Source organism: Labeo rohita, unplaced genomic scaffold (assembly GCF_022985175.1).
Source record: "Labeo rohita strain BAU-BD-2019 unplaced genomic scaffold, IGBB_LRoh.1.0 scaffold_65, whole genome shotgun sequence".
Lineage (NCBI taxonomy): Eukaryota > Metazoa > Chordata > Actinopteri > Cypriniformes > Cyprinidae > Labeo > Labeo rohita.
Window position 1 is genome coordinate 338,229 of NW_026129579.1, and position 26,932 is coordinate 365,160.

Sequence of the window (26,932 nt, forward strand, 5' to 3'; positions counted from 1 at the left end):
GCAGATTTACGTTTTTGCCTCTAGGCTGGTAGAAGATGAACCAAACAGTGATCTGAGAGTCCCAGAGCTGCTTGGGGGACAGAGTGATATGCATCCTTTAAAACAGTGTAGCAGTGGTCCAGTATATTGCTCTCTGGTGGGGCATGTGATGTGCTCTCTATATTTAGGCAGTTCACAAGTGAGATTAGCTTTTTTAAAAATCACAGAGAACGATAAGGAAAAAGTCCGTCTGCAGTCTGCTTCAGGCCAATTTTCACGCCATAGTTCAGACATGGGCCGGGTGTCGGGCCTGTTTTATGCTTCTCCTTATTTTTATATTTTAGACATCCACTAATTAGGTTGATGAAAAAAATTCTGCACTAGTGGAAACAACACAAGACTTCACTTTCACTTTCGAGAATGGCTCGGTGTCACACCCCTGTGGACTGTTTTGTTTGGTTTTTCTCTCCTGTGTCCTTATTTGGTCTTTCCAGTTCTGTTTCTATTTATTATGTCATTGGTTAATTGTTTACACCTGTCTTTGTCCTATTAGCGTTTCTATATAAGTTTGATTCAGTTCCTTGTTCATTGTCCATTCATATATTGTCGCTAATGTATCCTGTATGTTAGTTTACGTTGTGTTTGCATGAGGTTTTCCTGCTGTTTCTGTTTGTTCCTGTTCCTTTGTTTGGACTACTATATTAAAGTATGTGTTTATGATTTCCTTGTCCCTGCTCCTCCTTCCCGCAAACAACTCCTGACACTCGGAAGGTGTTAAGTGTCTCCATCAGCAGCATCAGCAAACACACCTTTAGCGCAGCTGGAACAGTTCCGAGTTCAAGCACACACAATAAGCTAAAGCTTACCACAAAGCACCGGCAAAGGATACAGTATTAACATGAATGTGTCGGGGGGAAATAGTAAGAAGTCTTTTGAATTATTTATTAATAAACTAGTGTTTTCTGAGTCAGGGTCGCAAAGATGAAGTTGCCAATCCTGACTCGTCATCTCCCTCTTTCACTCTAAAAAATGTTGGGTTGTTTTTTTAACCCAACTGCTGGGTTAAGCCTGTTGGGTCATTTAGTTGGGTTGTTTTGCTCAGTGTTGGGTTGTTTTTGTGTAACCCAACATTTGGTTACTGATTTTATCCAATCAAGTGACAGTTAAGAGAGTAAGCCACTCCCCCTACTCGACGAGCCAAGCGCTACCTTCGCGGCCATTTTGAATCACCTCAGGAATCGCCTCAGGAACAACCGTCCTTCAGCGACGACAGAAAAGGTATGTTTGTGGGTTTTTAACAAGTAGTAAATTTATTGGGCTATATGCAATTTAATTTTATTAACATTAATTATTACTACTACTGTTTTTTTTTTAATATTATTATTAATTTATTTGCTTCGCCATAGTTTTAGATCGACATGTCCGCATCACTTTCACTTGCGACTTGAACGCAAACGTAAAGCTTCTTTTTTCATTGAAAATGTTGAAAATATTTTTAAATCATTAAACATTCACGAATAACATCCGAAGTGATTCAAGAAACAGTAGCCATCCTTGTTGTTTCTGTAATACAGTATTTTCTTTTTTCTTGGATAGTATGACACTGCAATTAAAACGAATATCAAAATAATATAAAGTTGGCACTGATAAAATTGTTATATTAATGTGTCGCAGTTGAATGTTTAATTCCGGTGTATATGTCAATGTGGATATAAAACTGTGGCGGGGTATATGGAATTGTAAAATTATTTAAAAAGTATCGTCATTGACATCAGCCTATCGGCGATCTGCCTGCATATAGTCGATACACGATATTATCAACTATCGGAACAACCCTAATACAAACTTATATTGTGTTTTTAGGAAGCATGGTTCAACCCAGGACGAAGCCACACTCAAAAAAATATTTCAGCCCTTAACTTAATTCAATTACGTACAAAATTTCCATGCATTTAGATTACATAGTTTTAACTTAAACAAATCAATTAAACTTAATGTGATTCAAATGCATCAGTCTTACGTAAATGAAACAGGTAAAGTTGATGTAATATTTCCCAGTGTTAAACAAACCCTGCTCAGTGTTCATGTGTTTCCACACTACAGAGTGTTCAAGTAGCATTGACACAGTGTTGGAGTTAAGGAGATCATTATGTCATGATTGACCAATAATGATGAACACCTGCTGTTTACAAGCAGAATCACAGAAGGAAAGAGAAACACAAGAATCAGACACAGCCAAAGATAAAATGAACTTAAATAAATAAAGACATTAAATCTCTGATTAAACAACTCCACAAACAACATTACCGTTTGACTTGATTTCTGCCATATATCCACAAATATTATTTCAGAACATCTAAACAGAGGTTTAGATGTTTTATTTTATTTTGTTTGTTTGTTTCAATTGACCTCACCATCATGGCGAACAGGGTTTACTTTAGTTGGACTCTTGACTTTTGATTTTTTATGTTAATTTTTTTGGCTGCTGTAGTTATATGTATGAAGCACATTTATTATAGCAAAATTAAAAAGCCAAAAAGAAGTCTGATTAGGTGTTTTTGGTTAATTTTTATTGTTTGTTAAATCATTATCATCAAGTGGCATGATGCACTGATGTCATGCAGTGGTTAGTCTATTATTTTCATAATGTTTACAACAGATGTATGAACTATTATGGATGTTTATCTTATACACTAAACCTTGAAATCTACAGCATCAGTTTGACACACACAGACATCAAGAATCAGCATTTGAATCTCAACAATGGTGACATTCAACAGCTGCATGCTGGGTAACAGCAGATTATAAAACTCACCCATGACTCCCAGCATGCAGCTGTTGAATGTCACCATTGTTGAGATTAATATGCTGATTCTTGATGTGTGTGTGTGTGTCTAAGTAATACTGGAGATCTTAAAGTAGCAATAGTAACAGTTCACACAACTGCTGTAAATGTCATGAAACTAACAGGAAAACCACTGAACAATATCAGCAAATCAGGCCACTAGATGATGATTGCAACAAAAATAATAGTTAACCAAAAACACTTAATATCAGCCCCCCTCCTTTTTTTTTTTTTTTTTTTTTTTTTGCACTGTAACAAATGTGCTTGGCAAACACAATTACAACAACCAAAGAACAAAAAAACTATACTAAGAAAGTCAAGGGTCAAGAGCCCAACTAAAGTAAACCCTGTTCGCCATGATGGTGAGGTCAAATGAAACATTTTTTTAAATAAAACATCTAAACCTCTGTTTAGACGTTCTCAAATAATATTTGTGGATATATGGCAGAAATCAAGTCAAACTGTAATGTTTGTGGAGTTGTTTAATCAGAGATTTAATGTCTTCATTTATTTAAGTTCATTTTATCTTTGGCTGTGGCTGATTCCTGTGTTTCTCTTTCTTTCTGTGATTCTGCTTGTAAACAGCAGGTGTTCATCATTATTGGTCAGTCATGACATAATGATCTCCTTAACTCCAACACTGTGTCAATGCTACTTGAACACTCTGTAGTGTGGAAACACATGAACACTGAGCAGGGTTTGTTTAACACTGGGAAATATTACATCAACTTTACCTGTTTCATTTACGTAAGACTGATGCATTTGAATCACATTAAGTTTAATTGATTTGTTTAAGTTAAAACTATGTAATCTAAATGCATGGAAATTTTGTACGTAATTGAATTAAGTTAAGGGCTGAAATATTTTTTTGAGTGCACATGTATATTTTAACATTTATTAATGCAAATTGTATTTTTTATTTTGCATTAAAATAGCCTTTTATAAATTCATTTTGTCTCTTTTTTTGTTGTCTTAAGTAATTCTCTTTGATTATTGTTTATTTTCTTTATTATTAAATATTTCAGGTTTGTTTTCAACCAGCAACATAGTATTTTTTTTGTCAATAGTCTAGGTAAATAAAACAACCCAAAGTGTTGGGTCAAAGATTTAACCCCAACAAGTTGGGTTAAAATAACCCAACGCTGGGTTTGTCCATATTTGACCCAGCGTTGGGTTACCAAAATAACCCAATTTGGGTTATTTTAACCCAGCGTTTTTTTAGAGTGTTGGACACGCCTTTAGAGAAATGCGTCTTTACAGATTACATAATGACAGAGTTTTTGTTTTTAACTTGTTTTATTTTGTTGAGTAATAATTTAAAGCTTCCTATAGATATATTTATCATGTCTTTGAGGTATGTATTCGCTGAGTTTCGGTTCATTTTTGTGAAGTGCTCCTGTTGAGACGACAGAAAGTGCATTATGTTTGTTTCCTTTATTTTATAAAAGCACCATTTGCAACATTTAGTTGATATTTTGAGTGCACACAAATAAAAGTAAACCCTTTACAGTTCCCAATGATATATTATTCTTATCTTTATGAGCGAAAATGACGGAATATTTTAAATTTTTTCCACTGAAAAAATGCAAGTGATCATGCTGGCGCCTCCATGTCTTTAAAAGTGGCTTTAACTTCCACTTTCTGCACAAATTATTTGATGCACCTAATAGCACACTTTTATCTAGGTTTAACTTTTAAACTAACATTGTTTTATACTTGACCTCTTTCATATTTATAAATTTTATTTTAGGCAAGTCGTGATGATTTGAGAAGGCAAAATTGATCAAACAGAGTAACAGACTGTGATCAGCCTGGCTGCTTGGTCATTACTTTAAAAAACAAAAACTTATATTTAAATAAAAAAAATGGCTTCAAGCTTTTTCCAAATTAACTTAATTTAAAAAAAATGAAACAAAATATAATCACTTTGCCATTAAATACAAAGCCCTGCTTCGGTTATCCTAACAGGCTGATGAAAGTAACACAAATGACTATTTATATAATCCACACTCCATAGTCTTAAAATAAACCCTAAATTAAACAAATGCCACTGATACATTCACATTACAATATACAAAGGGTATAGTAATGAAACAGTAAATGAGTGAATGTTAAAGTCAAACCTCAGTATCTCCAGCTGACAGTTTAGACTCTTCAGTGCATCAGACAGCAGCTTCACTCCCGAATCCCTCAGGTCATTTACACTTAGCTCAAGCTCTCTCAAATTGGAATTTGATGATTGTAAAGCTGAACACACAGTTTCACAGTGCTGATCAAAAGGCCAACATTCTGCAATTCTGTAACAAAGAATGGGTAACATTTTATAATAACGTTATGTTGTAAGTCATTTAAAAGTGATTAGTTAATGTTGAACTAATCATTTACAAAACATAACTATGTGTTCAGAAATTATTAATAAGTGATATGTTTATGATATGTATGTATATGATATTTTTATCTATGTTTTGTTATATCTATGATTAAGTTATAAATCATTTACAAGTGATTGGATAATGATTAAAGGGGTCATTGGATGCCCATTTTCCACAAGTTGATACGATTTTTTAGGGTCTTAATGAAAAGAGTCAAACATGCTTTGGTTAAAATTTCTTAATGGTAGTGTAAATAACACCTTTTTTACCTTACCAAAATCAGCTCTGCAAAAATCATCCTGTTCTGGTCGAGGTTGCTTTAAATGTTAATCTCTGCTTGCCCCTGTGAGTCTGAGTCTGTTTACTTTAGCCGCATTTAGCCACGTTTAGCCACTAAACTTGCTAACTAGCAAGTAGGAATGTAGGAAAGATGATCACAAAGATTGTTTAAAAAAACCCTTACACTCACTTCTGCTGTGAGTGAAGCTGGATCACGAATGATTTGACCCCTTTAACTAATCATTTACAAAACATGGCATTGCTTTGGACTGCTTTTGGGCCAGGTATGGCAAAGATCGTCATTCCACATGTGCCAGATGTGGGCCAGATCTGGGCTTACACTATGTTGCTATCTGGGTTGTCACTTAACATACTGATCTTATATAAACATGAGATTTCTTTCCCAGCACAGACATCACTGACTGTTTATGTAAATTGTGTCTTAGACAGCCTTGTGTGTATTTGACAGTATGCATGATTTGTAGATTATATTTAATAGATTAGACTTTGAATAAACATTTGCAGATAGTAAAGGTAAGGTTTCAGTACATGTTTGGCCTACGTATTCATTGCATTTACAGTCTGACCAGCATGCATCCCATTAGTGTGTGTGTGTTTGTTGTGCAGATGCATGTATTATATTCTGTTTCAGTGTCTCATATGAGAAATGTATTTTTTATGTAAATAATAAAACCAGGGTTATGATTTTAAAGTTGAGTTTGCATCTCACTACAGGCTAATATATTTCTTCTGTAATGACATGAATGAATGAATACTGACAGGGCTTTTCTGCAGCTGATCACAGCTGGTATCAGTCTTCCTCTTCCCTCAGATGATGTGTTGAATTTCATGAGATCAAGCTCATCCAGCACCTCCTCTGACATCTGAAGCATGTAGGCGATTGTTGAGCAGTGAGACAGAGAGAGTTTCTGCTTTGAGTGTTTGTCTGATTTCACAAAATCTTGAATCTCTCTGGACAGGGTCTGATCTTTCACTTCCAGCAGACAGAGGAACAGATTAATGGAGCTATCAGCTGAGAGTTTCATGGTATAGTCACCTCTCTTGATCTTGTCTTTAATATACAGTGTGATTGTATTGATGCTCCTTGAGCTGTTCTCTGTTTGTGTCAGGAGATCCTGTAAGAGTCTCTGATTGGACTCCAATGAGACGCCCAACAGGAACCGGAGGAACAGATCCAGCTGCCCATTTTCAATCTGGAGTGCTTTATCTACTGCTGATTTTAGCAGCTCATACAGGGAGTTTTCCTCAGATCTATAACTGTAACTCTCATGTTTATCATCCGGAAACAACTCCACTGGCTCCATGTTCTTTGTTAAAAAGCAGTAAAACTCATAGAAAGCAGCGAGAAACTCCTGAAAGGTCAGATGAATGAAGCTGTAGACTTTCCTCTGATGAATCACAGATTCCTCTTTAAAGATCTCAGTGCAAATCCCAGAATACACCGAGGCGTCAGTGACATCTATGCCACTCTCAATCAGGTCCTCCTCATAGAACATCACATTGCCCTCCATCAGCTGTTTGAAAGCCACTTCAGCAAGTTTCACAATCACTTCTTTGTTTAACTGCAGGAGTTTCTTTGGATCTCTCTCTTCATACTTCTGATTCCTTATGTTGATCTGAATTAGCAGGAAGTGGATGTACATTTCGGTCAGAGTTTGAGGGATTTCTGCTCTTAGATCATCCTTCAGGAGCTTCTGAAGTACAGTGGATGAGATCCAGCAGAAGACGGGGATGTGGCACATGATGTGGAGGCTTCTCGCTCTTCTGATGTGTGAGATGATTCTGCTGGCTTGATGCTGGTCACTGATTCTCTTTCTGAAATATTTCTCCTTCTGAGTCTCATTGAATCCCTGAATTTCTGTCAAACGGTTGATGTATTCAGAGGGGATCTGATTGGCTGCTGCTGGTCTGGAGGTGATCCAGATAAGAGCAGAGGGAAGCAGCTCTCCTTTCATGAGGTTTGACATCAACACACCAACTGATGAAGTCTCAGTCACATCACAAACTTTCTGATCATCTGAAAACATCAGTGTGATTCTGCTTTCATCCAGACCATCAAAGATGAACACAACTTTACACTCCTCATAAATCTTTGAGTCCAGATCTTGAAGTTCAGGATGAAAGTCCAGCAGAAGTCTGTGAAGACTGTACCTATGATCTCGGATCAAGTTCAGCTCTCGAAATGGAAGCACAAACATGAAGTCTACATCCTGATTGGCTTTTTCCTCGACCCAGTCCAGTATGAACTTCTGCACTGAAACAGTTTTTCCAATTCCAGCAATGCCTTTAGTAAGAACAGTCTTGATTTGGTTTTTCTCCTCACATCCTGGTTCAGGTAAAGCTGTAAAGATGTCATTGCAGTTGATTGGAGTGTCTTGTGAATGATTTATTCTGGCTGTTTTCTCCATCTGTAAAACCTCATGTTCTTTATTTATTCCTTTCTCTCTATCTATGATGTAGAGCTGTGTGTATATCCTGTTCAGGAAGGTCTGAGTCTTGTGTAGGTTGATTCCCTCAAATAATCTCTCATACTTGTTCTTCATGCTGGTTTTGTGCTGGTCTTTAACTCTCTGTAGTTGATCATCTGGTTGGTGGGAATCCTGCTGCAGGTCTCCAATCTGATCACATCTATCCACCCAGCAGAAACAAGAACACCACAATCAAATAATGAGTTGGAGCTGAAAGGTTTTCTATTTTTACTTTATAATATCTCAAATCAGCTAGAACAAGCTTAATTCTTCACATGACATTTAATAAAAATCCTCTCCATGTTTGTTCATCTATCAAACATTGTATTTATAAATGAGGCTCCACAAATGAGCCCCAGATCTCAAATCTCTCCTCAATGAATAATAAGTCACAACTTCATCACTAATGTTTAAATACTCTCTCTGGTCTCCAGTATTAGTTATTGTCTAACCTGGGGTTAAAGGTCACAGATCCAGTGCTGAAGTTAGGGGGTTCTGGCATGGATCTGTCACTCCTCATAGACACACTGCTGGCCTCTGGTGATGCTGCTCTCTTGTTCTCAATATCACTAGAGAAACACATTAGCATTCAGATTATTTCTCTGTCTCACTGATGTTTATACTCTTATGAACCTGTCTCATCTCCAGCACTTGGCTATCATCTCACCTGGGGTTAAAGGCCACAGATCCAGTGCTGAAGTTGTAGGGTTCTGGCATGGATCTGTTACTCCTCATAGACACACGGCTGTGCTCTGGAGATGCTACTCTCTTGTTTTGATAGTGAACATCCTCCTTTCTCCCCTCATAGAGATTCATTTTAGAGCCAGTGATATATTGGCTCCTCAAATATGTTCAGTTCTGCATTTGGAAACACAATGACACACAACTCATCTGCCATCTTTAGATAAACTGAAAAATAATACATTTCCTTTAGGGATGGGCAATATGGGATAACACATTTATCATGATAATTTCTGGTTTTATTGAGATAATATTATTGCATCCTGTTTCTTTAGAGAAAAGTTTTATCTTTCCTATTTTCACCCAAAATAGGGTGTTGTGAGCATTACTGAGTACACAGGCAATGTAATGACTGTTTAATTCACTGGAATGTGAATTAAATTGTTTGTACTTTCTGTCCTGGAAGTTTCTAACACCAAGACAAATTCCTTGCATGTGTAAACACACTTGGCAATAAAGCTCTTTCTGATTGTGATTCGGAATCCGGAGGGCGCCCTTGTGTAGAAACTCCACATGTACTTTATAATTTTCTTGTTTTCAAAATGTTTCATTAAAAGAGCTTTGTGAATTGCTCAATAAGATGAAGACAACTGCCTTTTTTCTTGATGTAATTCCTGCATAGATTATTAAGGCTTCTTTTTCTGAAATTGGTACTGCCATTGTTTAATTCATCCCTAGCTGCTGGGGTAGGCCCCAAATGTTTCAAACATGCTGTTGTTCAATCTATGCTTACTTGCAAAGTGCCAGTTCTCTTTATCAACTGAATATGAGGCTCACATGTGAGCACCGAAAACAAAATCTGGAATAAAGCGACTGAAGTGGAAGAAAATCTCACAGTTGAGCTGAAACCAAATGAGTGTTTATATCTGTGGCAATACAAACTGGGTCTTGGTGAAGAATCTGTGTTGTTCTGCTGTGATTTAAAGATCGACGATGAGCCAAACCCTCCAACTGAAGTCCTGCTGCCACCCGTAAAGTCATAAAAAATCAGCACTGGTTAACTCCATGGATAAACAAAGGCCTCAGTTAACCCTTGTATGGTGTTCATATTTTTGTTACTCAGCCAGTATTCGTGGGTCTGGTGGATGCGCTGTGTTTTTAGGCTTTTAATTCAACACAATTTAAAAAATGTTGAAATACTCAACAGATGTTTACTTCATCCCAGTTACAAGCAATATAAACAGAATATTTGGCTGATATTTACCCTTTTTCTTTGTTACATTACATTTATGAATTTAAGTGCTACAACCTTGTGTGGGAATGGCAGGGGCAGAAACACACAACTCACTCACACTCACACTCTCTCAGACTTGCTCTCTCACACATATTCACACATACACACACACACACACACACACATACTAATAGCAGGCCCAGACAACAGGGGTACAGAGTGAAGTTATACACGACCTAAAATCCTGTGGACCGAAACATCCTGTATTAAAGTACATTAAAGGTTATAAATAAGCACAAATATGCATGTGTATCTGAAAAGTGAGTTGTTTCATAATTAGCTGATAAAGGAAGTATATGGTCCTGATTTTAGACTTGGGAATTGAGTATTTATCATATTTCGTACAGTTGGAATCGATCCTGAAGCTTTGGGAATTAAGAGTGGATTCCAAAGTTTGTAATCATTTCTAACAAGTAGAATTGATTCCTCTTTAAGTTCCTTTTTTCAATTCAGAGCTAATCATCAGTTCGTCTCTGGAAGTCTGATTCATTTCCACAGTTAGGTTCATTCATTTAAATTATTTTTTATGAACAAGAACATATAAAAACCAATGCCAGCGTTGAGTTTGTTCAATAAACCGGTTTTCTGTTCCGCCATGTAATGACGTCACTAGGACAAATTTCTAATAGAGGGATTAAATAAATGCCCGTACGTCAGAAACACATATTGGCAATACTTGATGTAAACAACAGTATAGATTGCATGGTTAATGTACTACTGAATACATTGTTCCGCTAATCATACTTGTAGATCATACACAGCACCAATCCATTTCCAACCAAGCTTACTAAGAAGTTAGCATAGTAGAAAGCTGGTAGAACTGCTGCGCTGAACTGAACCACATCGCTTTTCTTGCATAAAACAATATCTTCATTTACAACTGTTTCTGGGTATCCCGTGTCATTGGAGTCATTCGAAAAAATTTTTTCCAAGTCATAATAATCATAATTATCCATTGGTGTCCGCTCGGTTGCTGAGACGTACTAAAATCAAACAATGCAAACACAACACAATTAATATACATTGGATTGAGGTTCATTCTGAGCATCAAATATTGCCTTTGGTAGAGGAGTTTGTGAACCTCTCAGCAGCCCTGATAGAAGTGATGCAACCACATTGTGTCTTACCGAGAAAACTCAACACACATCCTGAACAAGGAACTGCAAAGAGCATTTAAATCGGTACGTCAGTACCACGCAAAACTGCACGCCTTCACTCGTTTTTGGTCAATGTTTATAAAATGTCAAGGTGTATAATTTTACCAAGAAGTAAAATGATCAAGAAATTATTCAGTTTTTTAAAATATTTATTGTAATTTGTCAGCTGCACAAATGACATAATAAAAAAACACGATGAGGCTAGAATCCTACGTGCATCAATGAAAAAAAGATCATGAAACATTAAATAATAAATAGATGTTAACTGCTACTTTTCGCACAAAGCTATCCAGTCAAACATAGACATGCCAAAACTACACTATTAATGCTACAGTCTACAACACAAATTCTCAAAATATAATTAAATAATAATAATAAAAAACTGCTGTAGTAGTAAAAATACTCCTATAAAAACTTGCTTCACATACTATAAAGAGGTAGTTTGCTTAGGGCAGTGCATGCAGTATAGCAATCTTTCTTTAAAGGAACAGTTCACCCAAAAACAAAGTCGAAAGTTGAAAATGAAAATTAATTTGGCCACAGGACATGAGATAATCAATGATGTACAGTACATGAACATGCATGATGTTTGAGCGCATTTTCACCAAATAACGACTGAATTTTTAGTCCAAGCCTTCGGAAGACTTGGAATCTAATGCATGAGTTCTACTGACTGCTTCTTTGAGCTCAACAGCACTTTTCTGTAGAGCGGATGAGATATTTTAACACATTCAACACAAGATTCTCAGATAGAAAAACATAACATATTTAAGAAACAGGGTTTGGATGAAGTTTGCCTTAATAATTATCGGCCTGTCTCTAAGCTTTCATTTTTATCAAAACTTTTCATGACTTGGAGAAGGTCATTCATGCTTTTATTACTTCTCGCCTTGATTATTGTACACTTACAGATGGTACAAAATGCTGCTGCAAGGCTGTTGACCACCAATTTAGGCCTCCCTGTCCATTTTAGAATTCAATTTAAAATTTTGTTTGTTTTTAAAGCTCTTAATGGTCAAGCCCCATCTTATCTCACAGATCTTCTTACTCCCTCTTACTCGGCCCCAATGCCCTGACAGTACTCAAAAAGTTTGGGGGCAACGCCACCTTGTGGCCAAAAGTTATAAGGTAGTTTACAAAAATGCCAATAGCTTCTGCTTTCATTAGCCTATTGTAATGAAAGTGATGTCAATAGATTCCTTGGGTCAAGCTGAGAACTGATACCCATTATGACAAAATTGGCCAAACATCCTTTTTCAACAAATTTGACTGGGATCATCTTTAGACCATGCTGGCAAAAAGTTGTGGATTTCTTGTTGATATATGAAACAGTTTTCGTTTAGCGCATCAGCGAATTTGCTGGAAAGATGACAAACTGCATCCGAGGCTGTATCTCTGCAAAGCTTTGACATATTGACACCAAATTTTATATGTGTTATTGTCACCTCACACTGACCACCCCACATCAATTATGTAACAGCGCCACCTACTAGTCAGAAGTAATACACCATTGATTAACATTAATAATGAAATTTCCAATAATGCTAATAACTTTTGAATGAATTAGCCTATTGTAACAAAAAAATACTCTTAAAATATTCTCAAAATATTCCTTGGGTCATGCCGACAACATACATACTAACTATACCATAGTTGCCCGTGCTTCCTGTCCGCCATTTTGATTAATGTACAAAACATACTTGTTTGAACTCCTCCTAGACCATTGGTCCTATTTTCACCAAATTTGACTCAAATCATCTTTAGACTGTACCTAGAAAAAGTTATGGATTTCATGTCGATAGACAAAACCGTTTTCGTACAGCGCCACTACACATTTGAGGCATGATGCCAAAATAACTATGAGGCTGTATCTCTGGAAAGATTTGACATAATGACACCAAACTTTGTGTGTGTCACTGTCACCTCACACAGAACACACCACAACAATTTGAAAACAGCACCACCTATTGGTCAAAAATGATAAGCCATTAAATTATATTATTAGTGGTTGTATTTATGATTTTTCAGCCATTTCAATTTCTATGATCCTAAAATGGCTCTAATTACTCATTGCTTTAGTCAGTCTGTTGCTCCTTTGTATGCTTAGCTCCTCATTCTGCCTCTTTTGTGCTTGGCCCCACAATTGCTGCTTGCAGCTATATTTTATTTTATGCTTGATTGTTTTATTATTTTGTGGTGTGTCTTGCTTATTTTATGTTTTAACCCTGATTCTGTTTAGCACTTTGGCCAGCTTTGCTGAGATAAATGTGCTATATAAATAAACTTTACTTACTTAACTACCTTCCACCTCAGTGTTTCCTCCACCTGCTTTAACAAATTGCATCAAAGAACTCAAACTTTTGGCTGGAGGCAAATTACCTTAATATAAGTTATTCTGATTGGCTCTAAAGCTGTTGTATCAAAGCTTTCTGTTCATAATGTTGGTGTTCTCATTGACTCCAAATTATTTTAATTATGTATAATTGCTTGTTCACTTAAAATATCAAAATATGCTCCCCACCCTGGTGAAAAAAACAGCATATGCTGGTAGGTATGTTTTGGTGCTGGTTTAAGCTGGTCCTTTGCTGGTTTAAGATGGTCCTTAGCTGGTTTATGCTGGTCCTTTGCTGGTTTATGTTGGCATATGCTGGTTTTTTCACCAGGGCGTACACTTGTAATACTTTTACGCCTGTTTTCAGTGAAACAGGAAACAAATTACGATGTCATATTGTGAGATTAACACCATTTTAGGATACACACGCATTTAGACACATAGCATGAACTGACTTTCTTCAAGACCGCTTTGCGCTACGGTAGCATTTTTGACAAGGCAACACAAATCAAAATAAACTTAAATTGAATTGAAATCTTTAGAACACCGGAATTGGTCAGCAAGTAAACAGGCATCCGGCCCGAGTGAGTCTCCGTCAGGTGAGAATCTAACCAGACCTGGCCTGAGTGTATTTTGCTATTTGGGCACAGAGATGGCAAAAGTACACACATCCTTCACTCAAGCAGAAGTACAGATACTCATGCTTAAAATACTATGGTAAAAGTAGAATTATTGACTACATTTTTTTACTTAAGTGAAAGTAAAGATGTGTGGACTCAGACATGTACTTAAGTAAAAAGTACCCATTACTACTACTTTAAGTGTCATGCTGGTAACTGGACCTCACATCATATTGACACATTGATACAAAACTAGATGAGTAAAGTTTGAGAACAAACTTTAACTTTAAGCCTAGCCTAAAAGTTTAAAGCAGTTGCAAAAGTATAAAAGATAATATTGCTGGCATGATTTACAACATTTCTTACATTTCTTACAATTTAACATGTTGTTAGCATGTTTTAGCATGATTAGCATTTTACTAGCATGTTGTTAGCATGATTCACAAGTTACTAACATGGTTCTAACATGAATAACAGTCTAATACATATTCCCCGCTAGAAATTTTACGTTCCCAGAACGTCCTCAGAACGTCCCCACTGGTGTCAAGGACGTCCCCATAACGTTCTGAAACGGTCACGATGTGGAGTTCTTTAAAGGTTTGGGGGACGTTATTTGGAAGACCTTTACAGAACATTCATGACATTCTTGGGACGTTTAGAGGACCATATTTTATTTGGAAATGTGACGTCCCCCAAACCTTATCAGAACGTCCACGCTGGTGTCAAGGACGTCACCTAGTAACGTTCCCAGGACGTTCCGAGACGGTCATGATGTGGAGTTCTTTAAAGGGTTAGGGGATGTTATTTAGAGGACATTCACAGAACATTCAGGGCGTTAATGGTTCGGATCTATGTTTTATAACTTGAGCCAATGAAAAATAAATAATTTGCACTAAACAATATTTCTATGAAAACTGTTTTATTAAACCTGGCATGAAAGTATATTTTTCTTGTTGAAGAAAGTCAATTAATTTAAATTCTAGTTTTGATCAAAATAAAAAGATATAGATTTAATCAAAACAAAATTTCTCATTTAAGAAATAAGATTATAAATTATTTAGAATTACTGCAACTGACATCCAGTCACAGACGAAATCAACTGAAATAAAAGACATTACATTTCTTAAGATCTCAGCAAAGGAGGATTAAACTCCACAAACAGTTTGACTTTATTTGTCATGCAGAAGTTCTTACTGAGAATTAACAGAGGTTTATTTTCACAGTTTTAGTGAATTACATTTGAAGGTTACCATTTTGGTGAATAGTGTTTGCTTTAGTTGGTCACTTGGTTGTTGACATAAAATATATGTTATTTTTTTCTTTTGCTGCTGCAATCCTGTGTTGAGAAAGCACATTATGATAGCAGAGCAAGCTAAGATAAAATGCAATCAGGTAATATTGGCCTCTTGATGCTGGTGAAACCTTTATATAGTGGCTTGACTCATTGATTGTTGCATTGTTTACTACAGTAGCTTATCAGTTTACTGACTGTGCTTTTGACCATGTGAACATTTGTTTTGTGCACCAAAAGCATTGACTTGTGGCACACATAGACATGAAGAATCGGCGTAAGAATCTCAACAATGGTGACAATCAACAAAATATTCAGATAAACAGATCTTTGAACATCATAAAAAACAAGCTACTAATAAGTTGCAACACAAATAGCAAAAATTAAAGCAAATAGTAAACATAAAAAAAATACTAAGACAATTCAGGTGCATAATTTATTCATGTTGCAATGCATTCTGGGAGCCATTATTGAGTTTTGATTGGAGTTCCCAGAATGCACTGCAGCATGAAGCTTTTTGTTTATTGTCACCATCATTGAGCTTCATATGCTGATTCTTGATGATTGTGTGTGGTTAAACAGAACAGATGTTCAAATTAAATCATTACTTTTATCAACAATGTAAAGTTATTTTTACAATCAAATGCTCATAGGTTCAGATTTGAGAGAGTCAGCGTGTCAGGCCAGTACATGACTACGTTACTGTCAATAACCAGCCAGCACTACCTGATCATATTTTCTTTTGGCTTTTTTACCATAACAAATGTGCTTTGCAAACACAGAGTTACAGCAGCCAAAGAAAAGCTAACATTAAAAAGTCAAGGGTCAAGAGCACAACTAAAGCATACAATGACCACATTAATGGTGACTTCAAACAAACCATTCAACACTAAACCTCTGTTTTCAATAAAAACTTTTTAGACATATGACAGAAGTTAAGTCAAACTGGTTAGTAATGAGTGAAGCTGCTGATGCTGTTTGTGGAGTTGTTTAATCCTCCTCTGCTGAGATCTTGAGAGATTTCATCTTTTATTTCAGTTGATTTCATCTAAGGCTGTGACTGGAAGTCAGTTGTAGTAATTATAAATTGTTTTAATAAATTATTTCTTAAATGGGAATTTTTGTTTTGATTAAATCTATATCTTTTGTTTAGATCAAAACTAGAATTTAAATTAATTGACAAGAAAAATATACTTTCGTGCCAGGTTTTATAAAATAATTTTCATAGAAATTTTGTTTAGTGCAATTTATTTATTTTTCATTGGCTCAAGTTATAAAATATAGATGTGAACCATTACCCTAAATTTCTGTAATTGGATGAATGAAAACATTTTTTCAATCTAATTTTTTTAACTGGATGAATGAAAACATTTTTTCAGTGTGTTAACGTCCTAAATGTCCTCTTTGTAATGTTGTTATGTGACCACAGAATAACCAATAACGTCCTCCTAAAGTCGTATTGTGAACGTTATTATATGACTAAAAGAGGACCATGTGAGAACGTTCTGTTAATGTCCCAAATGTCATCTTTGTAACGTTCTTATGTGACCAAAAAATAACCAAAATGGAACGTGCCCCTAAAGTCGTATAACGAACATTGAGTACCAGCACTTTCGTAACCAAAAGAGGACGTTTTAGGAACGTCTCCAATGTCCTGTAAAGGTTAGGGACATTCGTCACCTTTAGACAACTTTTAGGGAACGTTGCGAGAGTTACTAATGTTTTCAAGTATGATTAACATGCTACTAGCATGTTGCTAGCACATTTCTAACATGACCAGCATGTTACTAACATGTTGTTAGCATGATTAGCAAGTTACTAGAAAGATTTGAGCATGGTGAACAAGTTACTAGCATGTTGCCAGCATGATTAACAAGATACTAGTATGCAGTGCATGCTAGCAAGTTACTAGCATGGTTCCATGATAAGCATGTTGTTAGCATGTTCCTAGCATGACTAGCAAGTTACTAGCATGTAGTTAGCATCATTAGCCAGTTACTAGCATTTTGTTATCATGATTAACATGTCACTAGCCAGATGTTAACATGATTAGCATGTTTCTAACACGATTAACCAATTACTAGCATGTTGTTAGCATGATTAGCAGGTTACTAGCATGTTACCAGCATGTTACCAGCATGATTAGCAAGTTACTAGCATGTTGCTAGCATGATTAGCAAGTTACTGGCATGATTCTAGCATGATTAACATGTTACTAACATGTTGATAACATAATTTACTAGCATGTTTTTAGCATGATTAACGTAACTAGGATGTCACTAGCATGTTGCGAGCATGAATCACAAGTTACTAGCATGTTTCTAACATGATTATCAAGTTACTAGCATGAGGCTAGCATAATTTAAGTAAATTAGAAATATTAAAAATATTAGATGTATTAGATGAGTTTGAATGAGTCTAAATGGATTAGAAATAATACACAGGCTGTATCCGAAAGCTCTAAAATGCTGCCTTCGGAGGCAGCATTCCAAGGCAGGGCAAAGGCATCAAGGCATGTCCGAATACAAATTCGATTTCACTTCCTGTCTCTGGGGATACCTTCTTCTGATTGAATTTTGAAGGCAGCATAGACATAGGCCGTTTCTCAATATGCGTTCTTGTCTGTACTTGTGTTCTTGCGGACTTGTGAAACGTCATCAGTCGTCGCCCAAGTACTGTTCCAATTTAAAGTTCACATCTGGCCAAGTACAGTTCAAATCCCCGGATGTGTTCTTGCTCCGCCCCTTTTATCAAGGATGCATCAAGAGTAGACTTGTGCAAACTTGAGCAGCCATGTATCCCAGAATGCATTTCGCACCAAGCAGTGAGCGTTAATGGCGGAGGCGAAATCCCGCATAATTTTCAAAATATTACTGTTATTCTGTCATGAAATTAAAGTTTTAAGAGTATTTCAGGCAAGAATGTCGTTGTTTAAAACTCAAATCTGCAGTTTATTTACAAAGACCGCGCCTATTTGAAAATTTGTTTCGCCGATTTTGGAGATGCGAGTTCCAGGCGAACACCGGGTGATCAGTGCTCGTGTATCCCGCAGAGAGAGCCTCACCACGGCTAGTCCTTCTGACGTTTGCCGCTGGTCCTCACGTCTCTGTAGTGGTTAATCGAGAGGTATAATTCGTTTTGGGTAAATCTAACAGTTAATTTTTGGTCTCATTAATCTATTAATGGTCTCGTGAATCTTATCAAAGTTATGCTTCATAAATTATTTATCAATCGTAATTCAATGCTGACTTTTTAGCATGCATTCGACTGAATTGTTTGTTTTTGTCTTCATTTCCGATTACATGCATCTCTTATACGTTATACCTATACTTTTATAATGGCTAATATTGTTAATTAAAACTGACATTTAACAAAAAAGGCAGAGTTGTGCTTGTCATGTTTCATTTTATTATATATAAAGTAAAGATGTATTATACACAGTGCACATATCGTCTAAATCACATATTAATATGTTTTAATTTTTTTTGAGTACGAAAAGAGGGTTGTGGTTAATGTTTTGAAGAAAACAAAGAGGCAGTGGTGTTTGATATCACTTCGTTTTATTGTAATGCGTGTAAGCGTTGCGTTGCATTTTTGTCGCTATTAATATGTTTAGATACAGAGACAGAAAAGAGGCAATGCTGTTTGATATAACATTTTGTTTCACTGTAATGTTGTACATTCCCTGAACTACACTTGTGCAGCTATTAATATGGTTAAATTAAAATGAAAATAGGCAGTGGTGGTTGATATCATATTTCGTCGTATTGTAAATACATACAGTGAAGATAACCGGAGTAGAAAAGGTGAGCTGAGAGACGTTATCAAGTACGCTGCTGTTCCATTTGCAGAATTACATGACTTGCGTCCTCCCGTCCTCAGGAGTTCGTACTCCCAAGTCAAACTACCAAGTCCGAACTACAAAGGACGCAAGTCCGAACTTTGCGTACTTGGTATTGAGAAATGGCCATATTCTTCGCTGCCTTATCCCACAATTCTGTGCGTTCCATTCTGTGACGGTTGAGCTAAAAAATAAAGATGGCTTCTGAAAGTTGCATTTGGTGGTCAGTTTATGTGTAAATGTTATTGATGACTAACTTTTGTATTTCTAGCAAGAAATCAATATTATATCTAAATATTTGTTTAGTTATCATCAAAACTCATTCTATTTTGTTGTAGATCATTAAACCGTTACGCTGCTTTAGAAGCCTGTCCGAAATCAGATTCATGAGGTGCCTTTGTGCAAAAACGCTGCCTGCAAAGTCATTGACTGATAAAGCATCAAGGAAGCAAGTCAGCTGTCTAGGCTTTCGGACGCAGCCATAGAAGGGAAGCTTGATTTAGTCTTAAGGAATTCTAGGAGTTTAGATTTGAATTTTGTCAGTTGGAGTTTGATGAGTGTTGGCTCATTTGAACATTCCATCAATGTAAGTCAGGATCAGTCTAAAAAAGATATAGCACACCAAGTGAGACCAGTCTGAAGGTCTGGTCTGAGTTTGGTGGTTTTAGCTTGAAACCTCTAGGAGGAGATAGTGTTTACATTTTGGCTCAGAAGAAGAATAATAATAGGATTAAATAGTAGATCAGTAAGTTGGCTTTCTCAAGTACTTTCAACTTACATTTAAAATTTGTTAGCTAATGAATGTATCACGCCTAAACAAACACCATGTAGAACAGGGCTGGACTGGGACAAAATTGCAGGATGGGAAATCTCACACTCATCCAGGCCATCCCATACACCCACAACAAATTCCAATAGGGTCTGGCTGCAGACATGCACCTGCACTCTTAGACGCCTGCACTTCCGCAATTGACATCACTTGCAGTCTATTTTATTTTTTACTTTATTTTACATATTTCACTCGCAATCCTTTCTTGCACTCTCTGCTACCTGTGACGTCACTTGCAATCCACGCAAATACACAGCAAAATCCCCAGTGTTAATTTAACACTCTGAGTGTGGACACATATAAACACTGAAGCAGTGTTAAAGTTAATGAGATAATTAGGTGATTAATGAAGTGATGATTGATCATTATTGAAGACACCTGATGTTAATAAGCAGAATCACCAAAGGAGAAAACCAAAATTTTTAAGCAACCATTATAGTGGTCAGTGTTTGCATTAGTTGGGCTCTTGACCCTTAAATCATCAATATTAGGTCTTGTTTGGCTGCAATTACTGAGTTATAACAGCCAGACAAGCAAAGAGCAAAAGTCAGTGAGATGGCATTGACTGTGCTTGACTTAATCATCATATAGTGACTTGAGTATTTGACAAAGAATTTCCTTACAGATTACAAAAAACTGTAAACAAAAGATCAATCAGTTTTGCCATAATCAGACAGATGATGAAAAAAAGTTTTTCTTAATTTAGACACACAGACATGAAGAATCAGTGTGAGAATCACAATAACGGTGACCATCAAAAAGCTTGTTGTAGCCAATCAGAACTCATCCACGACTCCCATCATGCATTGCGGCATGAATAAATTATGAGAGTTCAGAGTTGATCTGTTTATCTGAATATGCCGTTTGTCACCATTGTTGAGATTCATGGGCTGGTTCTTGATGTCTATGTGTGCCTAGGTGAAATACTTTTTTTTTTTAAACAGGTTGTAAAAAAAATCTTTCCAAAATGTATAGGAAGTGCTGGATCTTCTGTGGATTATCAAGGCTATTACAATAAGCAAAAAAAAAAAAACAACCTAACTTAGAGATTAGACTCTAGGTGATTTACGTCAAACAATGAATATGTTAAAACATAACCACCTGGTGACTTGAGCTTTTGGCTTGTCTGGCTGTTTCAACTCAAATACAGCAGCCAAACAAAATCTAGTATTAAAGATTTAAGGGTCAAGAGCCCAACCAATGCAAACACTGACCACTATAATGGTTTCTTAAAAATTTTGGTTTTCTCCTTTGGTGATTCTGCTTATTAACATCAGGTGTCTTCAATAATGATCAATCATCACTTTGTTAATCACCTAATTATCTCATTACCTTCAACACTGCTTCAGTGTTTATATGTGTCCACACTCAGAGTGTTAAATTAACACTGGGGATTTTGCTGTGTAGTGCATGTTGCCAATGCCAAGAACCTGTGGTGGTTAAACAATTAAAACTAATTTTGCATAACCTACTGGATCCTGCAAGTCATCTGTAGAAGATAAAAACAAGACCCGCAAATCCGTGGCCACAGAACAGCAGAATATGAACGAATATGAATATGAAGCAGAATATGAACGAGAGAATATGAAGTCTCTCGTTAAGCATTTTACTCCCGTCCATTAACACTTAATATGGCTTAATGTATTAAGATGCAATTAAAAGGTCAAATTCGATATACAGTTTATTAATATAATGTATATGTAGGCTATATAGTGTTTTCCTCCGCAAAACATGGCATAATGTGGCACAACGGATTAAGATGATAAAGACTAAACTCAATATGCTCCTATTCATTATTAAAACAACTACACACAAGCAGGTGAGCCCAGAATAAACGCGTACATTTGCATTTTCCCATAAAGAATAATCTCTACAGCTCTTTTATATCATTGGGTTTTGTTTATATTGGTTTTCTACGGGAGGAAAACATCTAACGCATTACGTTCTGGGCACGTCTGCTTGCCTATACAGAGTTGGTCCTTTTAATATCACCTAATGCCTTTCTTATGGCGCGTTCATATCTGCTGGTATATCGTTTGACAACAGTAAGGTTTATATTGAATTTGGTCTTTATCATCTTAGTCCGTTTTGCCACATTAAGCATTTGCTGGGCAAGTATAAAAGTGAATGTTTGCGCATTGTGGCCATATGCTTGCCTTGAAGTACATTAAATTAATAAACAATATTACAAATTTGATCGTTTAATGGCACTTAATGTATCTTAATACATTAAACCATGTCAAGTGTTAATGGTTTTCTACGGGAGGAAAAAGCTTAACGAGAGACTTTGCGCATTGCGTTCATATTCTGCTGTTCTGTGGCCACAGATTTGCGGGTCTTGTCTTTATCTCCTAGAGATGACTTGCAGGACCCTGTACGTTATGCTATTAAATTAGTTTTAATCGTTTAACGACCACAGCGTCTTGTCTCCATTGGCAACACGCACCATTTGTGTGGACTGCAAGTGAAGTTGCAGGTAGCTGAGAGTGCAAGAGTCGATTGCAATCATTTTTAGTTTCTTTTTTCTTGTCTTCACCACTTGGCTACTGTTGTAAAATGTTGAGAGATTCAATTTAAAAAAAATAATAAATAAACAAAATAAGGTAATAATAAAATAGACTGCAAGTGACGTCACTTCTGGAAGTGAAGTTGTCTGAGAGTGCAGGTGCATGTCTGCAGTCAGACCCTTCTCACAAATTCTGAAACCATGGACAACCCTATTTTTTGTATGGCCAGCACATTTAAATCAATGTTTAAAACTTCAGACTGGGTCCATGCAAAATTAGAAAAAGGCTCTCTCTTGAACTGCACCTTCACTTCTTTTTCCTTTTCAGTCTCTTCATTTTCCATGATATCTCTCTGCATCTCACTTTGTGTGTTTGCTTTTTTCACAAATTTTCTTGTACCTGTCAGTTTTCCCATCAGCCATTTACTGTTATGAGCACAACTGTCTCCAACTTGTTGCAAAACAACCACCTCATTATATAATATATTTGCAGTAACAGTTTTATTACTTAAATACTACAGATTTAACAAAACTTTATTTTCTAAATTGCCTAAATGTCAAAATTAGTACAATGATTACATCATGACAATATCTTTACAGAAAAATCCTAATACTTAAACATGTTATCCCACGTAGGAGGAAACGTTCTTGCAACGTTCCCTAAAAGTTCTCTAAAGGTGACGAATGTCCTAACCTTTACAGAACATTGGAGACGTTCCCAAAACGTCCTCTTTTGGTTACGAAAGTGCTGGTACTCAATGTTCGTTATACGACTTTAGGGGGACGTTCCATTTTGGTTATTTTTTGGTCACATAAGAACGTTACAAAGAGGACATTTGGGACATTAACAGAACGTTCTCACATGGTCCTCTTTTAGTCATATAATAACGTTCACAATACGACTTTAGGAGGACGTTCTATATTGGTTATTCTGTGGTCATATAACAACGTTACAAAGAGGACATTTAGGACGTTAACAGAATGTTCTCACATGGTCCTGTTTTAGTCATATAATAACGTTCATTCATCCAATTAAAAAAATTTAGGGTAATGGTTCACATTTATATTTTATAATTTGAGCCAATGAAAAATAAATAAATTGCATAAAAATAATACATTTATAAAACCTGGCACGAAAGTATATTTTTCTTGTCAATTAATTTAAATTCTAGTTTTGATCTAAACAAAAAGATATAGATTTAATCAAAACAAAAATTCCCATTTAAGAAATAATTTATTAAAACAATTTATAATTACTACAACTGACTTCCAGTCACAGCCTTAGATAAAATCAACTGAAATAAAAGATTAAATCTGTCAAGATCTCAGCAGAGGAGGATTAAACAACTCCACAAACAGCATCAGCAGCTTCACTCATTACTAACCAGTTTGACTTCATTTCTGTCACGTCTAAAAAAGTTTTTATTGAGAACAGCGGTTTAGATGATGAATGGTTTGTTTGAAGTCACCATTAATGTGGTCAGTGTGTGCTTTAGTTGGGCTCTTGATCCTTGACTTTTTAATATTAGCTTTTCTTAGGTTGCTGTAACTCTGTGTTTGCAAAACACATTTGTTATGGTAAAAAAGCCAAAAGAAAACATGGTCAGGTAGTGCTGGCTGGTTATTAACAATAACGTAATCATGTACTGGCCTGACACGCTGGTCTCGTCCAAAACCTGAGCCTATGAGCATTTGATTATAAAAATAACTTTATGTTGCTGATAAAAATAATGTTATAATTTGAACATCTGTTCCATTTAACCACACACAATCATCAAGAATCAGCATATGAAGCTCAATGATGGTGACAATAAACAAAAAGCTTCATGCTGCAGTGCATTCTGGGAACTCCAATCAAAACTCAGTAATGGCTCCCAGAATGCATTGCAACATGAATAAATTATGCACCTGAATTGTCTTAGTATTTTCTTTTATTTTTACTATTTGCTTTAATTTTTGCAATTTGTGTTGCAACTTATTAGTAGCTTGTTTTGTGATGTTCAAAGATCTGTTTATCTGAATATTTTGTTGATTGTCACCATTGTTGAGATTCTTACACCGATTCTTCATGTCTATGTGTGCCACAAATCAATCCCCTTCATGCACAAAACAAATATGTTCACATGGTCAAAAACACAATCAGTGAACCAATGAGCTACTGTATTAAACAATGTTATAACCAACTACAGTCAATCCACTCTATAAAGATTTCACCAGCATCAACAGGCCAACATTACCTGATAACATTTTATTTTAGTTTACTCTGCTATCTTAATGTGCTTTCTCCAATTACAGCAGCAAAAGAAAAAAATATAACAATGGTGAAATGTCAACAACCAAGTGACCAACTAAAGCAAACACTATTCACCAAAATGGTAACCTTCAAATGGAATTCACTAAAACTGTGAAAATAAACCTCTGTTAATTCTCAGTAAGAACTTCTGCATGACAAATAAAGTCAAACTGTTTGTGGAGTTGTTTAATCCTCCTTTGCTGAGATCTTAAGAAATTTTATGTCTTTTATTTCAGTTGATTTCATCTGTGACTGGATGTCAGTTGCAGTAAGTCTAAATAATTTATAATCTTATTTCTTAAATGGGAAATTTTGTTTTGATTAAATCTATATCTTTTTATTTAGATCAAAACTAGAATTTAAATTAATTGACTTTTTTCAACAAGAAAAATATACTTTCATGCCAGGTTTAATAAAACTTTTTCATTGGCTCAAGTTATAAAATATAGATCCGAACCATTAACGTCCTGAATGTTCTGTCAATGTCCTCTAAATAACATCCCCTAACCCTTTAAAGAACTCCACATCATGACCGTCTCGGAACGTCCTGGGAACGTTAATAGGTGACGTCCTTGACACCAGCGTGGACGTTTTGACAAGGTTTGGGGAACATCACATTTTCAAGTAAAATATGGTCCTCTAAACGTCCCAAGAATGTCCTGAATGTTCTGTGAAGGTCCTCCAAATAACGTCCCACAAACCTTTAGAGAACTCCACATTGTGACCATCTCAGAACGTTATGGGGACGTCGTTGACACCAATGGGGACGTTCTGAGGACGTTCTGGGAACGTCAAATTTCTAGCGGGGATTGCATTATCATGAGTCATGTTTTTCTCTTACCAAAATTAACCATGGTTTGTATGTTTTTTTTATGTTCATTTATGTTATTATGTTCATTTGTGGTTCTCATGGTTTAACTATAGTAACCATGAATTTTGGTTTTAATGTTCGTAAGTGTTGTGTTGTTATCTGCCCTAGTTCCCTGAACGTATTACAAAACGTTTTATAACATAGGTTTGCTAAATTACTACTGTAACTTTACAGTAGATAATAATTTTGTCCTTTAGCAGAGTATTTTGAGTGACGATAGTAATTTAGTTTCAGTTTAGTTTATAGTACTACTGCTGTAGTTTTGTCTGTGTTTACTTAGTTAAGCATTAAACTGCTAGCAACTCTTAGCGGCCTGTTTACAGATGTTTACAGACGCTTCCACTCCATTGTCGAGTCACTCGCACTGATTGCTCTTACAGAAACCGTTTGGCGGAGACGCGGAGCGCGCGCGAGCAGAATCGCGTTCCCAGGTCAAGACTAACCGATCCACGATTTATTAGAGATTAAGAAGTAAAGTACTGGTACCAGAAAAATCTGCTTAAGTACAGTAACAAAGTATTTGTACTTAGTTACATCCCATTACGGTCTGGGCAGCTTTCTGTCATTCACTTACAGGCACACTTGATCATCTGTTTGATCACGACATAAAGAGCTATAAATAAAGTCATCAAAATGACTTCAGCGCAGCATTAAAGTCTCAGAAGCACAAAGTGACCAATGAGACAAACATACATGAAAACAACAAGAGAAAGATGAAACACTCACCTCAGATTATATTTGAGACACTGCAACTTCCTGAACTGCTGTGTTGAGTGTGTGATGTTGGGATGAGTTGTTTGAAGTTCAGTGTTTCTATTTTGTATAGTTTTTTTCCCCCCCTTGTCCTATTTTTCTGCCGTTCCCCGTTTCATTTTCGTTTTCTCAGCTCATGCTCCTACATACCGCTGTCAATCATCGTAAAGGGCGCCGTCCAGCGTGCTGGAATAATAATGAAAAAAAAAAAAACCTCAGAAATTCAGTCCACAGCAAACCCACACACTAAACATTAAAATAATAAACACAAGATTATGTTTAAATAAATAAATAGATGGAAAAGAGGAGCATTTTTGCTATTTCTGATATACTCTATTTACTCTTCTTCTTGTGCATTCCCAGTATTTATTAAATTGCAGAAATTAGACCAATCAAAACACGCTTTAACTTATAATTTTAAACCAGGGTTATGGATAGAGTGATAACAGGTCATAAATTTGTGGGCTTGTTTTATTTTCATTTGATCTGCATGCATGCTC

The 26,932-nt window shown here is 36.0% G+C and overlaps 1 protein-coding gene across 2 annotated transcripts in view; it reads right to left on the bottom strand.

The window, feature by feature from the left end:
- The window catches only part of LOC127161425 (NACHT, LRR and PYD domains-containing protein 3), a 49,506-nt gene extending 23,000 nt beyond the window's left edge, over positions 1-26,506 (bottom strand). For both annotated transcript variants that reach the window (XM_051104196.1, XM_051104195.1), the window contains exons 1-5: positions 26,406-26,506; positions 8,632-8,822; positions 8,417-8,533; positions 6,256-8,124; positions 4,948-5,121 (exon numbers count right to left, since the gene is read on the bottom strand). In XM_051104196.1, coding sequence (XP_050960153.1) covers positions 4,948-5,121; positions 6,256-8,124; positions 8,417-8,533; positions 8,632-8,780 — 2,309 coding nt within the window. In that variant the 5' untranslated portion in view covers positions 8,781-8,822; positions 26,406-26,506. The remainder of the gene's footprint in view (positions 1-4,947; positions 5,122-6,255; positions 8,125-8,416; positions 8,534-8,631; positions 8,823-26,405) is intronic.
- Between the last annotated feature and the right edge of the window lie 426 nt (positions 26,507-26,932).